This window comes from Oryza brachyantha, chromosome 4 (assembly GCF_000231095.2).
Source record: "Oryza brachyantha chromosome 4, ObraRS2, whole genome shotgun sequence".
NCBI lineage: Eukaryota > Viridiplantae > Streptophyta > Magnoliopsida > Poales > Poaceae > Oryza > Oryza brachyantha.
The window spans coordinates 7,876,114-7,893,859 of record NC_023166.2 but is presented as its reverse complement, the minus strand read 5'-3'; the positions used below and the strand labels follow the sequence as shown (position 1 = coordinate 7,893,859).

The window sequence follows — 17,746 nt, the reverse complement described above, 5'->3', positions numbered from 1 at the left end:
CTTCGCTACAAAATAGGTGATGTATCAAATGAATAGGGTAGTCCCATTCCCTAATTCCCTCACCAATCAAAGGTCCCAAACCCAATAATGTTGTGCTCAACATGTTGGTTCTACATCAGATTATGAATAGTATTTAGGTCATGTAGAAAAGTGTTTATTAGCTGATTTTTTGAATCGTCACATAAGCAAATTTGGTGACGAAAGTTATAGTCATGCATGAAAACGGCTTAGAGTTGACTCTTAGCATATTAAAGGAAACATTGTTGTCTAGGGGTCGACAGAAAATAGCGTAATAAAAAGAATATTTTGTTGTACTAAAGAAGAAACAATACATGAGTCTAACTATATGTATACTACTATAAAATATGTTGTTGTCGCTGATGTGGATTAGGTAAAAGTTTATAGTGGACTATACCTTCGAACATTCCCTTACAATACTAACGAGCTATATTTAATGCATGGAGCCATATTCGGCAGCCAAGTTAAACACCCTCCACACCGGCCACAAACATTGAAACACCTAGACCTCAAATAAAAAGATAAGAATCGCTCCACAAGGAAAATTTATTTTATTGAGATACTAAACAGGTTGGTATATCGGTGCTAGTCTTTAGTACTTTAGCATAGATTTTGCTCCTTATGAGTTATGATGAAAATGTAACAAACTCAACCCTAATATATGCACTTACTTCATGATAGATACAACACATATATGAATAGATTCATCTATCTATGTGTTACACGTGTAATTAATCTATTAGCTCCATTGGAGTTTTTGTAATTTATCTGTGTTATTAAGAGAAAGAAAGTATGTACTATATAAATGGATTTACTGAAGCAGCCCTTTTTTTTTGGGCCAATAATACAATGTGTTCCTAGTTTATTGGTATCGTAGGTGAGTTTTCGACAGATAAACTGTTGTGATCTAACTGAAGGATGAATATAACGATGTTGAAGATATTGACACAGATTGCAAGAAAATAGTTACATCTTTCGATGGCAATAACACAAAGTAAGGGCAGCTCCAATGTATTTGCCAAGGAGGTGCATGGAGGAAAGAGAACACAAAAAGAAGATATGCTATACATCGGAGCATAGGTGCTAGGCTAGAAATTCGAAGCACATATTGCTTATTTGGTCATAGTGCTTAGGTTAAAAAATAATTTTATTTGGAGCATTTGGTTGGTTCATTGGCTCATGTTGAAAAAAGTTGAGAGAGATAATATTTTTTTAACATAGTGGGACCCATCTTAGTATGAGTTATATAGGTCTAAACATTAGGGTATATTTAGCTAAGTTAGAATCTCTTATGATGTGTCAAGACTTTTACATTTCTATAAAAATATACATTGGTGGTGTCCTAATAAGATGAGACAGAAAAGCATGCGGCACCCGATGCCTAAAAGCTCATTGTCATAAGACCAAACGTGGTTATCGATTCATGTGAATGTTTGATGGGTCCTACAACCAGCCATTATCATCATTTTTTATTACTACTAGTGGGTGATTGTCGTGAATGTAATGTTCACGTTTTGTGTACATGCTAGTTCTCCTAAATGTTGCTTCATGATATTATCCATTAAAAGGTTGCCATGCATACCTTTAGGTACGGCTCCAACTGTTCACAATGAAGAACAACCCAGAGAAGAGGAGGGTACCTATTGGCTCTATTGGCGTGTACATCAAATCCCTGATGCCTCAAACTCCTAGTTTATGCACACGCAAGCCATGCTCTAACCAGTTTCTCGCCATCATGCTAGCTTCTCTCGTTCTAGCTAGCTAGCAAACTCCTAAGCTTGTTTATATATGGGTTGCGGATTGTACTATAGCTTTGCCTGCCGAGCTGAGCTGGCATGTTGTTTGACTCTAGAATCTACGGGGTTGTTTGGATAGGTGACTCAAGTTTCCACGCCTATGGTTAGGCATCTGCCGATGTTATGGCATGCCTAACTGTGTGCTAAAATTGAGCTGTTTGGTTGATAGTCCAAAATGTGGCAATTTTGCTGAGGCTGGTGTTTGGATTCTTGTCATAGTTACGTGCCAAAGTTTTGGCAAATTATGTGGCAATTGTTTGGATGGTGCCAAACTTCAATATGGTTACCTCTAATAAATTGGTGGTGAGATTACCACCCTCAAGGTATATGAGCTATATATTATTTTAGCATACATGTTCCACTATATACTTATCCCTCAAATTATTAAGTATTTTTTGTAAAAAATGTTGAAAATCTAATTAAACAAAATGTATTCATATAATAAATAACGAATAGTGATTTCCATTGGACAAGCTAGAAAATCAACTTAGAAAGAAAAGTCTGCAGTACCGATAACCAATAAACCATTGAAGATAAATTCACAACATATTTATAATATAAGCAGAAAGAGCATGCTTCTGCGTCATCAGTTCATAATCATAGTTCTACTGATATCCAAAAGCAATCACAAGGTCCCAATATAGTATATAAAAACGTCTACATCTACTCTAATCTTAACCAAAAGTAACTACTTTGTGCCTAACATGTTAACGAGGTTCCATTATACCCGATTACTTTTTTTCTAACATAGCAAAAGGTCAACAAATACTAAGAAGCATGCAACTAGACCCATCCATCTATCTCAGTGTCCCAGCATCTCGCTTACATAAGAATTGGTATACCCAAGTTTCTAGTGTTGTGTCACTTGAACCAGTGAGAAATCCACGCATTCCCTCATTTTCTTGGCGACCCAGGTATTTTCCAACACTAATTTTATCATTAGTGGTAATGGTAAGGACCTCTACCCTTTTCCACAATGTAGCATGAGGGTCAGAAAGTTGTGGCACTGGGGGTGGAGGAGGAGCACTAGCAAGATTCTTCAACAAATGATCCATTGTGTTGCCAATTTTCTCAGCAGCATCTGTGAGACGACTCTTAGGCTTTGGTTGCTTCTTACTTGGGGACTTTACTCCTCTTGCCCGCTTTGCACCAAGTCGAGAAGTGCTAGGAGAGCAATTATCTGGGCTTGATGTACGCTTACGACCAACAGGAGATGGTAATGTGTCAGAGTCTTCTGCAGCAATGTCAATAGGATGTGGATAACTAGCCATATCATTCATCCCTTCCCAGTCACTGTTATCAGATTTGCTATCAACATCCATGCATGTTTGCTGATCTATGGCAAGAGAACCATCTGCATTGCTGCCTGAGAAAAGCTCTTGCATCTCATGAAAGTATTTGATTGGCTTAGCAAGTAGGCGCCTGTCCCTATCCTACATGTTCATACAATATTACGAGAAAAAGCAAACCATAAAACATTAATAAGCAGCAAATTATAAGCCTAATTGGATATAACTTATATTTCAACAAAATAATTGCAATAGGTTATGATTCATGAGCTCACAGAACTACTCATTTTGCTATAATCACAACTATATATTGTCTAGTAAAATGTCACTAACAAAGCCCATATAATTAATAGAAAAAAGGAGTTTAGACATCAGATACTTACTTTTAGGCAAGCCTTTTCAGACTCTGATATAGTCAATTTGCACTTAGTAGCATCAAACCCATTTCCACTCTTGTTTAATGCCCTCTCAACTATCTTCCAGTTCTCTTTGTAATGTCTGTAGTGACGGGAAACTTGGGCAAATGTTACACCCATAGCAAACTCTTTGTTTAAGGCATCAGCACATTTCAGATGGTGCTAACTCTTCCACACAAACCCTGCATGTTGGTCTTTCTTATACTCAATGAACCAATCAAGCATGAACTTAGTGTGTTCCTCATCCCAGCTAATTGATCTGTCACGGGTAGACCCTTCAACCTCCACCTTCCCCTTTCCTTTCCATTTCCCCATTTTGTATTTGTCTATAAACAAATGAATGCAATATGATATAGCAATGTAATCAATAAGATGGAGTAGCATGAGCAAGCAGCTATGTAATACTGAGCAAACAAAGTATTTATTACATAGATAAGTCCAACATTCACAACATAATAATAAAGAACTAGAAGTACCCATTCACAAATACATGGGACCAATGTTCTCATTTTGACCAACTTTATCTTCCACATAGCATGTGCCATCTGATCTCGTTTAAGCACCCAAGCTTGACACTCATGACGTATATCACGGTATATCCTCTGGCTCCTTGGCAAGGTTCTATACCAAGAAGCATCATCATAGACATATTCATCATCACCATTATATAATATCCAATTGTGAAGCGCACAACAAGCAATCACAGTCTTGACTTGAGTTTTCAAAGGGAGATTTGGTTGACTCTTGAGGATATTAAATCGATTTTTCAGGGTACCAAATGCAGGTTGAACAATTCTTTATCATTTTCAGGTTGCCTAGCATCTTTGTATTCTTTAAGGTGATAACGAACACCGCAGTATGGGGGTAGTATACCAGGTCTTGCTGCATATCCAGCATCAGCGAGGAAAAATTTTCCTATAACATGGACACGTCTTAAAGTTAGTGGCAAACTGAAGTTATGGTTGACATACTTACATGATTTAATTAAAGTTCACCTTCTGGTATTTTTAGTCCACTAGGGCGGCTTAGAGCATCTTGAAGCACATGTGAATCATGGGCTAATCCCTCCCAACCAGCAAGGACATAGATAAACCGCAAATCAAAATCAACAGCCGCAAGGACATTTTGAGTGGGACTGGACTTTCTACCCCAAAATCTATTCTGCATATGTGCAGGGACACATACTGGTACATGAGTACCATCCAACGCTCCTATGCATCCCTAAGAAAAGAAAAGAAATGAATGTCCCATTAGTCTAACATGTAAATCCATTATATGATGAGCATTCTACATATTAATTTTGTGTTGTTTACCTCAAAATACGGGTGGAATCTTCCTGGGCTACTTGTAATCTTTGGATGGGTTTCAGTGCTTCTGAGGTATATTAGTTCTTTAGATATTGAAACAAGTGAATCCAGAACAGCATTGAAGTACCTACTAACTGTTTCACCCGATTGATAAAACTCAAAACCAACAAATCTATTAGACCATTTGTGTCCCACTACATGCATGAACATTGCAACTTGTTCTTCCACTGTCACATGCAGGGTGTCTACTAAAAGACCACATGATCTGAGATGCCCACAAAGCCTATGAAAAATGGCTTTTCGCATGCGGAGCTCGGAAACACAATTAGCCTCGGTACCATTAAATAAACAATTTAACCGTGCATTTCGCTCCACATCTCTAAGAAGCATTGGTGAATATGTTACACCTTCCCGCTGCTTTTTTCTCATGTCAACCAAATATGAGTAACTAGCTAGGCATATAGCAATAGCAACTAGCAACCTTCTCTTCCATATGCAGTATTGGTAGTAGTAGTTGAAGAAATACTGTAAATATAGTTGCTTCCTTTCGTCCATCTAAGCAATTAAAATAGACTAAATTAATAAATGTCAAAAACAAAAAGAAACAACATTCAATCAGAATAATTAATACATAGTAACCGGGATAATTTTTTTCCTTATCATAATTATGGGACTGCTTGCATAACACATCCAGCAATAAAACTCCAGGCCAACAGTATTTTGCAAACTCAGCCCAGACAAGAACAAAACAAATACTATAATTTTTTTCCCAAGTAAAGAAATGTCCAATTAGTACCCAATCTTCAAATCACTAAAAAGAAATCCAAATAGGCACATGTGCTTACCGTGATGGAACCTGCTTTCATGTTAGCGTGGATTGCGGAATGTGAGTGAGGCAGTACGGCCAGTCTACAACTCCACCCACACAAGCAACTTCACCAAAATGAATTGTCATTGCAGCCTACTCCATTTCTTGAACTCTTATGAACGGAACAAGTTAGAATATCAATTTGGAGGAAATGAATATATCAATCTAAATGAGATGGAAGGGATGGAGACAAATTAAAGTAATAATTGGATTACTCCATTTCTTGAGCACCGATCAGATATGGATTTTGAAGAAAAAGTAGGGGATCTCAATGGGATGCATGAGCTAGATGGAAGAAGGCAAAGGAGAAAAGAAAGGGAAAGGGGAATACTAACCTGCTGCTGGTTGGAGTTCACGAGAGAAAGAAGAGAGTGGAGAGAGAAGAGTGAGATAGAGCTGAGGGGATAATAAAGATTGGAGTTGGTGTAGGCTGTCCTAGGAGACTGTGGGCTTCGCGCGTTTTTTTCTTGTTTGACGCCAGAATTTTGGAACCTTCCTGGATTTTCTTTGGTGCTTCGCGCCACACACCATACAGAAGGTGACCATAACATCAGCTTTAACGCTCTCACGCGCTTCACGCCGCAAGCGAGGCGATCGATTTCCTCGCCACAAGTTTGGCCCAAAAAGCTATGACGCTGCCGGACTTTCTTTGGCAACCTAATATGTGGTAGTCTAACAAACAATAGGCTAACAGGTTGTGGCATGACTAAGTTGAGTTGTGGCAACTAGAGTCACCCATCCAAACAACCCCTACATATATATAGCCTACTAGCTATATATTCATGGGTGGTTAGGGAGATGGATTTTAACACACCGGTAGACATCAATCCTTTTATTCCATGTCATCTAAATAATCATTAAAATTATATAAAAAATTTACAAGATATATTAACATAAGATAATATTCATTCCATAGACATGCAAGTTTAAATTCAACTTCTACAAGTTGTAAAAAAACTAAAACTAGTATAAGCGCATGCATAGTTATATTTGTTATTTTATTAGAACTTGTAGAAATCAAATTTGAACTTGAGTGATATCACTCATATTAATCTACCTTATCAAATCTTTACATATTTTTAATGACTATTTAGGTAACACTAAATACATAGGTGGATATCCATCCGTGTGCTAAAAAGGGTTTCATAGTGGATATGCCCTACGCTATAAACAGTCCACCAGGAAAATGAACAATTGATCAAACACATCTACATGTCAAGTTTGGAAAGTTTGCCCAAACTATGCTTTATATTGCCTTGACATGAAACATTATTTTTCATCGTGGACTCAGGTCACATCACTTGTGTCCATGGACAAATTATGATAGCTTACGTATGGTAGTAATAAGCCCTACGATTATAGGCTTTTTTATGTTTTGGTGCGATGAGTCTTCCCTACTTCATGTAACTTTTTTAATCTATACGTGGGCCTGCGTAGACATGGAGATCACATGTAACCACACACAAAGTCAGAGGATAGTAAGTTAGATGATATATTTACGTTCTGACGTTGTTGTCATTAGTATACAACACAGTATAGGCATAAGAAAAAATAAACTTTTATTAATATAAATAAATTAGGCTACATGGTCTTTGAATATAAATACGACATGTGCCCAACATATGAGACATATAAACAAAGCATATATTGTGTTTCTGTCACACACCTGTCACCACCTTAAAAACAGAGCTAGACAAGACGTCCTGATGAGGATAGCTAAGCATTTCCCATGAACTGTGTTTGCTATACGACCTTCATCCTATAAAGATTGTATTTTCACTATTTATTATTGTTCTTTTATAATTTAGTTTATATATCTGAGTTAAACTGATACTTTCATAATTCTTATTGTTTTAAATAAAAACGGCTAAACTTATATAACTTTAACTATTAATAAATTTTTAATATATAATTTGAAATTACTAGGACAATATATATAGATAAATCATAAAGTATAATTTAATAAAAGTAAACATTTATTTATTTATTTATAGTATATACTTTAATAGAAAAACATGGTCAGAGATAGTGTAAAATAACAAGAATTATCAAGGAGTACCAAGAAATCTCTTGACCTGAGCAACCGTTACTCGGACCATGTAAATTTGTGGACACATTTATCAAATATTATTTTATTATCTACAGTCAGGATAATTTGATGTAGTTGATCAATGCATTGGTCAGATCCTTTCATTTAACCTGAGATATTTTAGAATGTCTACATATGTAGACTAGTCTTTATCTTTACTTTTATAAACTAACATTCTTAATGGGCGGTGCCTAGACAGTGAATTTGCAACCCATCACTCTAACTCTTTTTTTTTAAAAAAAAAGACTTACGTGGTAATTAACCACCTTACATCATTATTCAGTGCTAAAAATACTACTCTCTCCCAACATTTTTGAACTAGCCAACGTCAAATATTTTCATATGGAGATAGTATTTATCTTGACGCACAAGCTTTATTTTCGTAGGCAGACGTAAAAGTCAGCTTATAGAAATAACGAAAGGAACAGTGCGGTTCCCGTTGGACCTAACGACAGTAAGTTCTCGGGTTTCCTAAGAACACGCGCACCTACGTAAACGCTACCCTTATTAGCACCTTCAAAGACTGACAAACAAATTCTATAAATTAAGAGTAGATCAAAGACTATTTGCACAGGCTTGCATGATTTGATGCGCTTGCTTGGTTCTGGAACGGGCCGTGATGATTGATGAACGACAAGAAGACCCAGTAAAACGGTAAAGCCCATTAAAATAGTAAAATATGGGCTCTCCTGCGTATTCTGTTATGGCCTGATAAAAATGGCTTCACGTTATCCGTAATCCAGCGCATTCTGGTGGTGTTTGTAGTAATGGGCCTTATGCACTCCACTGTCCACTACCACCAATACGGCCCAGCTACAATCCCATACCGGCCCAATTCTTGCTGATTCCGTTACATCTCGAATGTCCCTGACTCCCTATGTTGCACAATTTTGGTAAGTGAACTCCTGATGCCGTGTTCTCTGCCTATTCCTTTCTTTCAAACCGTTAGACGGTGTGTTACTAAGTGATGATATATCTTAAGAAGCAGGTATCTTACTTAAGTGACGGCGGCGAGGGGCAGAGCTAAGTAACGAGGGAGGGGTTAGATTATGTATTTTTATCATATATGCACACATCTCGATTCAAGCTCAGGCAACCATGAACCACAGTAGTCTAAAAAAGCAAATGACATCTGCGGACAAGGCAAATATGTCCATCTGTTCAGGCTCAATTATGATTCAGGATGACATACACCTTGCAGGTCTAACCTCAACGACAATTTCTGGATTTGATCGTGCAGATTTTACTCGGTGGCATACCTTGGTGGTTTCAAGAGATTGGAGAAACTGGTTTCTACTTCCTCTCGTGTGGGAACCTACATCTTATGCTGCAGGGTTCATCCCAGCAAGTTCTACTGCCTGATTGGACGCCGAGTTTGAAGCACCGAACATGTCCATGGTTGGGACAAAATGGATCGCTTGCATGCGCACGAAATGATGTCTGTGGGTCGACTCGGTGGTCATATATCCCAAGGGGTTTCAGGCTTTCAGCCATGGAGGGTTGTGAGGTCTCAGAAATGTAAATACTGGAAAGGAAACTTACGTTAAGTGTCTAGACAAATGCAGCTTGCATTGGGGCCTAATTATCAGCCACATTTTTTTTCACAGCTTTAAAACTTTTGAATTGTTTACTCTTTGTATTTATTAGACATTGTACTGATTGATTTTTTTTTTTTACAGTTGTTACATGACTTTTTTTTTATGAAAAAAACATACTGCATGAACATTTTTTACATTATTTTAATCGATCATTTAAGCCTTGGTCGCATATGTTGCATCCGACATCTAATTGGAAATGTCAACACTCGAGAAGCGATTTCTTGGCCTCATGTATAATATTTTTCATGGTATAGGGTCTTCATCCTGTTTGCTTTTCTATAAAAATAAAAGAAATGGTTTATTAACTATTAAAAATAATTTATGGCTAAAACAATTATATAAGTATTTTTAACGACTTAAAAGCAAATGCTAAAAATAAGCTACGATAAAACAAATCCTAAAAATTAGCTATAAATTTAAGTTTTAATATTTAAATATAAACGAGAAGATAAAGGTTAGTTAAACACTTTGTACCATAAGAGCATCTCCAATAGTAGACTTATATTAGTCCTAAAAATTAAATATTGGTATTATGCACTAAAATCGTCCCTCCAACAGCTTCCCAAAATCAGATCTAATCTTTGCATTCCCAAGGATTGGTACTTGTGGAGCCAAATTTTGGCATTATAGCCGGACTCCCAGTCCTAAAGAACGCGTCATTTTTTTGTCTCGCGCTAGAAACTACGTCTTTGCATAGTCTTTCCCTCCCTCCTTTCTAGTCGCCCTCCCCATCCACTGCCACGCCGCCCCTCCACCCGTTGCCTCTGCCGTCGTCCCCTCCGTCCACCACCATGCGCCGCCACCTTCCCCACCGTCGGTGTCGTCGCCCCTTCATCCAGTGCCAAGATCCCCTCCATCCAGCGTCGTCGCCCCCCTCCATTACTTGCCTCAATCAGCTACTACTCTGTCCCAGAAAAAACAGATTCCTGAGTCTTGCCTATAGAGCGTTTGACCATCCGTCTTATTTAAAGAGTATATTAAAAAATTGAAAAAAAATAGTCACATGCAAAGTACTATTTATATTTTATCATGTAATAATAATAAAAATATTAATCATAAAAAATTTCAAATAAGACGAAGAGTCAAAAATTCAATCAAAAACGCAGAAATTAGTTTATTTTGGGACGAAGGGTGTACAGGCTAATTTGTTTGGTGACAGTCAGGCAGCAGAGCACCAACCACCTCGGGCCTGCTCCTACCCACTGTGATGCCCTCACAGGAAAAGTTAGTATCTTGTAAATGTCTAGAACTCCATTATATTGATTGTTTAGCCCTGAACTGAATTTACTGCACAATAATTCTGTAATTATGTGTTAAACATATTGCACTGGGATTAGTTGATTCGAAGGATTGTAAGATCCGCATTGTTTTTATTTGAATATGTGTCCCTAGCCTAATAAGTGCACGTTGGTCTGTCCAATTAAAGAATGTTTTTATGGTAGGGATGAACTCTGGATCAAGATGTTATGTTGTGTTCGCACTAAATTTATCTTAGCCAGGCCAACCGTGTTCAAAATATGTTTCAATGGTGCAGAATAAGTGAATTCATCAATTAATTGATGATGTGGCAACTTTTAAAGCTTTTAGGAGTCTATTTTTAGGCACTTCTTGTGGAGAGTTGGGAGATTTTAATGCCCAATATTTTTTGGGGTGAACCTAATACATGAATTCTGGGACTCTAATGACGACATTATGACCATTCCCATTATGCTTTGACGTAGACGTGGGTGAGAAAAGTAGAACATTAATTAGGTTTGTCTCCAAACCGAAATAAATACAATCACAAAACAAAGCAAACGTGTTCTATCGTTCTCAGCACATCACAGCCACACGTTGATCGATCGACGCGCGGTGCCATCCAACTATTCAGTCCGGTTAGCGGGAACGCCGGCGGCGGCGGCGTCTTTCAACGAGCAGACACTCGCCTCCTTGAAGACCTTCCCTGGCCGGCAGTAGTAGCCCAGCTCCGGCGCGCAGCGCGAGTCGTCGGAGCAGACGCACAGCCCCTCCATCGCGCAGCCGTCGCCGAGGACGACGGGGCTTCCCCTGACGCCGAGCACCGGGTCGCTCCACTCGCTGGAGAAGACGCCGCCGGGGTCGTACCGACCCTTCACCTCGAGGAACGCGCCGGCGTTGGGGTACCTGGAGACGGCGCCGGCGAACGCGGAGTTGCGGTTCTTGCCCCAGTGCGGCACGCCGCCGTACTTGCGCAGCGCCATCTGCTCGATCTCGTCGAACACGTCGGCGTGCGCGCGCGGCTCCGGTAGTAGGTGATGTCGAAGTCCACCGAGGCCTCCGCCTTGCCGAGGTAGGCGGAGGACGCCCCGACGTAGCGCATCAGCACGCCCATCTTGGCGTCGAGCTGGCAGAACGCGGCCGGGACGAGGTCCCGGAGCCTGGCCACGTCGGCGACGAACGCCGGCGCCCGGGACAGCGTGACGCTGAAGCCGGAGTTGTAGGCGAAGACGCCGCGTATGCGGTGGTCCCACGGGCAGGAGAAGAGGAGGCCGCCGTCGTCCACGTCCAGGCAGGAGCTGGACGCCTGGACGCGGTGCTGGTAGCCCACCACCGGGTACCCCGTGAAGGCGGCGCCGTCGTTGGTGAAGCCGTACGCCATGAGCTCGAAGGTCGCGGTGACCACACGCGACGCCACGCACCGGGCGCTGTCAGTGAACCTGCCGTTGTTCTCTTCAAGCCACTCATCTGCACCTCCTCCATATAGTGAATTAGTTAGTGAGCTTCTGTAATCTCTATACAGTTAACACCATATATATGTAGACCATGTGTTTTCGAGGTAAGGATAGATACCGCTCTGGATCACATATCTATTTATATTCTACTCCCTCTGTTTCGTAATATAATATGTTTTTTTAATATTTAACCATTCGTCTTATTTAAAAAATTATAAAAATATCATTTATTTATGTTAAAAGTAACTGAAAAATTATACTCTGCCCCAGTCATTATTATATGACGTTTAGGGCATGCAAATATAAATACATTCAAGTTAATTTTGTTGAACGTCGTATATTCAAAACTGGAGGTCGTTGCTCATCAAAATAAAAAAAAATATTTATCCATATGTTATTTACAAAAGAGAATTTCCTAAATTCCTTTGTGAATTTGCTTGATCCATATGATGTTCCTGAATTTTTCATAATTCCTTCTAAGTACATTAGTTCATACATTTGATATTGTTCATACCATCTCCGCAAGTAGACAGTTGGTTGACCGGTAACTTTTCTCAAAGTAGCAATATTGCTCCTCTATCAAAATTACGTGATAGCTTAGTGATAAAAAAATTAATTCAAAGGAAAACACAGATTCATCTGTAAAAAAAGGAGATATAATTTTTGTACCATGACAAGTAAAATTTAAATTTTGGTAAATAAATAAAATTCAAATCAACTTTGATGAAATTTGCTCAAATTTTCACCAAAATTTAAAGTAAAAAAGAAATAATTTTCCTTATGAAAATCTATCTAAAACTCTTCTGTGGATTTAATAAATTCTTACATATTGCAAAAAATACTTACTAAAATAAGCATCGAACAATTATGCCACATAAGTATAAGAACCGCATATTGATTTTAGATTTAAATTTTTTACATAAAAGTAGGTACCACATATGTACAAGAACCCGGCAATATAGTCATTTTAGAACAATTTAAAGGTCAACGGCTGGTTTACAGTGCGAATACAACAAAAACGAAACTTAGAGCTCTCTATAGAATGACACAAAATTCAGGAATATAGAACGGGTCAAGCAGATTCCCAATGGTACGCATGGAATCTTTTTCTTTATACAATCCCAAATCCAAAACCATACGTTTATTATGATCTAGAAATACCCATATCCAAGAAAAAACTATATCCGGAGTTATACCAAACATAGCCATAATTTGACCTCATGAAATACAAAGGAAAAAAATGAATAGATAATTTCGATCACCTATGACCCTGAAGCCGACCATACTTAGCGTCGGCTGTAGCCGGAAACCCAGGTAGTCGTTGAGGCCATCATCGGGTGTGGAGACGTCGACGCGGTCGTCTTCTCGGTAGATGACCTTGCCCTGCCCTGGAAGCTGTACCATGTCGCCAAACTCATGGAGAGACCCCCAAATCGCTACCTTCTCAGCTATGTCTCTGTCGTCGAACTTCACCGACCGCTTGAAAAGTGGCTCCATGGCTAGGGTTACCTGATGCATGCAGTTCAGATAATGTGTCAGCACATCAAATTTTCGATAAAAAAATATAAGAGAATTTGTGTTCCCTCTGTCCTATAATACAACGAACTTTTAGGGGGTGGCTGTTTGGTTTATTCAGGAAAAAAATATTTGAAAACGATAAATAATTTATGAAGGAAATTTTTATGTACTTGTTCATAGTGATCTAAAACCATAGACTGAAAAATAACCTACAATGAGAAAACTAAAAATTAACCCTAAATTTAAGTTTGAAAATTTAAATATTAGCTTATAACCATAAGCATAAGTAAAAATGCGAGGGTGTTAGTATGATCAAAATTTCTTTTCGTCTATATTATACTATAATCTCAACCATGCACCTAACATTCTTTTTGCTTATAAGCTAAAATTCAAATTTAAATATTAAATATGGAGTAGATTTTAGGGTATTTTTCCATCATAATTTATTTTCCAGACTTATGTTTTAGATCGTTAAAAACACATATATAAAATTTTTATTCCTAGATTATTTTTCACTTGGAAATATATCGTTTGGCATTTTCATCAATAAACCAAACGATCATCCCCATGTTTTCAATTCACTGATTGAATTAAATATCCGAGATTATAAACTGTTCAAACTTCAGCTCGACCGTTAGTTCAACAGTGCATTTCTATGATTTGACCCCAACAAAAGGATCACGTACGATGTAGAGTGTTCATATTTATTATGGAAACAAGTTATTCATATATAAGAAATACCCCGACACTTGACAAATAAATGGCACCATCAACTTTAATTAGTTGCTCGAAAATAAATTGCCTGGCACTGCACTATAACACAGGCAATAACCTTATATGTCAACGGCCGGCATAATTTAAGATATTAGGAGTTATAATAAGGCCGGCATGGGCAAAAGTTTACACGATAGAGACATGCTTCTCTTGTTGTTTTTCCCTAATTATTAATTGAGTTCTTATTTTTTTTCGATTACATACATCACTGTGCACACGTGCACAACACTCGCACACGAGTGCATGCCTTCCTACCCAACACACGGTTAAAAGATGGAGACAGGTGGCATATCATTATCCTAACTAGAATTCTCCTTAAACCCATTCATATGTGTAATATTCCTGAGCACTATATTATGAACCCTGAGGGGTGGAGTCTCGTAGTATACGCACGACTCAAGCACCATCCCACATGTGCTTCCTTGCTAGAGTTTTTTTAATGTCTTTGGAAGAAAAGTACCTTAAGTTACCATGTTTTTCAGTACAAAAATTTAGTATCTCAAGATATGTAGCTTAAAGTACTAGAATTTTACGTTAAAATTTTCGGTACCTCAAGTTACTTTTCAAGAATGGTACCTTCTTGCTATTAACTTATCGAGTTTTTATTAGTTCTCGTATACACATACTATATAGTATATTTGTTTTCTATTTCATAACAACTTTTACATCGGCCTAGGCCACGTTCTTTTGCCCCTCGGTAAGTTAACTTACCCCTTGTTTTTCGCGCGCAACCTTCCCGAGCTGCTAAACGATGTATTTTTTGTAAAAATTTTTCTACAGGAAAGTTGTTTTAAAAAATCATATTAATCTATTTTATATTTATTTGATAATTAATAATTAATTAATCATGTACTAATCTATTACTACGTTTTCCGTGCCAGGGATAAGTTAACTTATCATACACAAGCCGATCGCGACCCTAGTCTCCCATAAGTATGCATTACTATATTACTCCATCCATTCTACAATATAAGTCTTTTTTTTGCCTTATGTAAACTCATATGAATTATAATATATAAATTGTGCATGAATCCAGGGAAGGTTAGAAGTCTTACAACATAAAATAGTGGGAGTACTTTCATTAACAACAAGTTAATAGAAATCCTATTACTTTTTCATATATTAATGAGTTAAAATTCCATGTTATGATTGCATGTATTCTAGTGTACAACGTCTTCTAGTACGTTGAGACGGAGGTGCAGCTGTATACAGGTGTTTTCATTTTAATTAATGTTCTTGGTGTTAAAATAATCAAAAAAATACAATTATATGGAGCACCGAAGGGCACAACAAAACTTACCAAGTTTGCTATTTGGCTTAAAATTTCTTAATCTATTTTGTCCAGTAGATTGCATCAAGATTTGTGCTTGTTCTCGTGCTACTTTATTTGATATCCTTTGTTGCTGTTTAATTTCCATCGAACCTCTAACAAAATCGATGCATGGATTTAGTATTTTTAAATGATCGACCAACAGATGTCCTCCTTACCATGAACTAAAAGTAAAAGAATGACAGAGTCCTGAGAGATGTACTCTGACAGGGATCGATCAATAAGTGGTGTCATATACTCTCTATCCTTAAAAAAAACTAATTGTTTGATTTTCATGTACAGCGTTTGATCATCTATTTTATTTAAAAAAATTTAAGAAATTATAAAAAAATTAGTCACACAAAGTATAACTCGTGATTTATCATCCAATAAAAATAAAAATATTAATCGTAAATTTTTTTTAAATAAGACGAATATTACGTAAAAAGTAGGGAGTAGTACTCGTCTGTACTTTATACCTGAGAGATGGCACCAAGGACACCGAGAAAGACCTTGGCCGCGTCGAGGTCAGGGTGGTCGGAGCCGAGCTCCCTCACCACGGCGAACCCCTGGCTCGCCGGCGCCGGCGTCACGATCCTCATCCCAACCACGTACTCGTGCACGGCGCTCCCCTTCCCCCACAGCGAGCTGCCGTGGGCGCCGGTCGCCAGGAGGCCGCCGACCGTGACGCCCGACCAGTACGGCGAGTGCGGCAGCGCGAGCCCCGCCGCCGCGGCGGCCGGAGCAGGTCCCGCAGGAGCATGCCGCTCTCGACCGTCATCCGCCGTCCCGCCGCGTCGACGCTCACCGTCCGGTTCAGCCACCGGGTGCTCACCGCGGTGCCGTCCCGGCCGCCGGGGCACGCGATCCTCGGGAAGCTGTTGGAGTACCTGGTCACGACCTTCACCCTCCGCCCCGCCGCCGCCGCCGCCGCCACGGCCGCGACGAGCTCCTGCTCGGTCCGTGGGTACGTGACGTCCGCCGCGCGGCAAACGGCGCGGTCAGGGAACGAGCCGTAGGTGTTCGTCACCGTGCAGTCCGACGTGCCCCCGCGCTTGCAGACGACCGGCCCCGGTGGGCGGCGGTCGCCGGAGAGGTGGGAGACGACTCCTACGAGGAGAATCACAACGAGACCTCGCAGCACTGCTGTAGCAATGGCAGCGAGGCGTCTGCGTATTCGCAATTCGTATAGAAACGTGAGGTTGATCAAATTCGAGGACACCTTAACTGCAGAATGGGCAGGATGGTCATGGTGCAACTTCGTCATTTCGTGGACTCTGCTGAAGGCAGAGCTAGCAAACTAAGGCTAGATTATGGAGATTGCATGTCTCGCATTGCATATGAGTATATATATAGTACTTGGCGTTAGCAAAGTACGATCGATAATACTGGTGTCGTTTTAGCTAGCTTTTAATAATAGAGTCAGATACTCTCTCTTAATCAATAAATACAATATTTTTTAGTATTGTTTTTTCTTTTTTCATTACTACAAAAGTGATTGTTCTATATGAGGTCCTCTTATTTTTTTTCATGCGGACCACAACTAGTGGCGTCTGCAAAAATCGATGGTCATTTTCCATACGGCTGCTTAAGTGGCCCGTATAGAAAAATCGATTTTCCCATACGGGCCTCTTAAGAGGGCTCCATGCAAAAATGAGCTCATTTTTACATACGGCTCACATAAGCGCCCACATGAAAAAATCGATTGTTCTATGCGGGTTACTTAAGGAGCCGTCTGTAGAAATAAATTTTAAAAAAATTGAGAAATTTGAAACTAATGTATCTCACTCAAATGAACTCCAAATTGGATGATTTTTTTCTAAATGTTTTTAAAATTATGCTCTATCATGTTATTGTGATCTAGCTTGCTGGTATTATTTTGGCTATTTTTTCTTGTGACTTTGTTTTATCAATTAAAAATTTGAATTTCAAAACATCAAATAATATTTTGAAGTAGTAAATAATTTCATCTAAAAAAGTCATCAGTAACAAAGTTGTATAACTCATGAAGATCTATAACTTCTATTTTGGTCATTTCTTCATCCGATAAAGTGATTTGAAAGTTTGTTTATAA

At 38.9% G+C, this 17,746-nt stretch overlaps 1 protein-coding gene and 1 pseudogene across 2 annotated transcripts; both read right to left on the bottom strand.

Moving 5' to 3' along the window:
• Window positions 1-2,381: 2,381 nt before the first annotated feature.
• LOC102705249 (protein ALP1-like) lies at window positions 2,382-6,114 on the bottom strand. 2 transcript variants are annotated; one of them, XM_040523492.1, is made up of 5 exons: window positions 6,030-6,114; window positions 5,672-5,806; window positions 4,833-5,381; window positions 4,515-4,740; window positions 3,861-4,434 (listed from the first exon to the last, which is right to left on the bottom strand). In XM_040523492.1, the coding sequence occupies exons 2-5, from the start codon at window positions 5,690-5,692 to the stop codon at window positions 4,286-4,288; spliced, it is 945 nt and encodes a 314-aa protein (XP_040379426.1). In that variant the 5' UTR covers window positions 5,693-5,806; window positions 6,030-6,114; the 3' UTR covers window positions 3,861-4,285. The 2 variants fall into 2 exon arrangements, with proteins under 2 accessions (XP_040379427.1, XP_040379426.1); XM_040523493.1 differs by lacking the exons at window positions 3,861-4,434; window positions 4,515-4,740; window positions 4,833-5,381 and adding exons at window positions 2,382-3,247; window positions 3,487-3,845.
• Window positions 6,115-10,999: 4,885 nt separating this feature from the next.
• Window positions 11,000-16,939, bottom strand: LOC102704976 (annotated as a pseudogene).
• Between the last annotated feature and the right edge of the window lie 807 nt (window positions 16,940-17,746).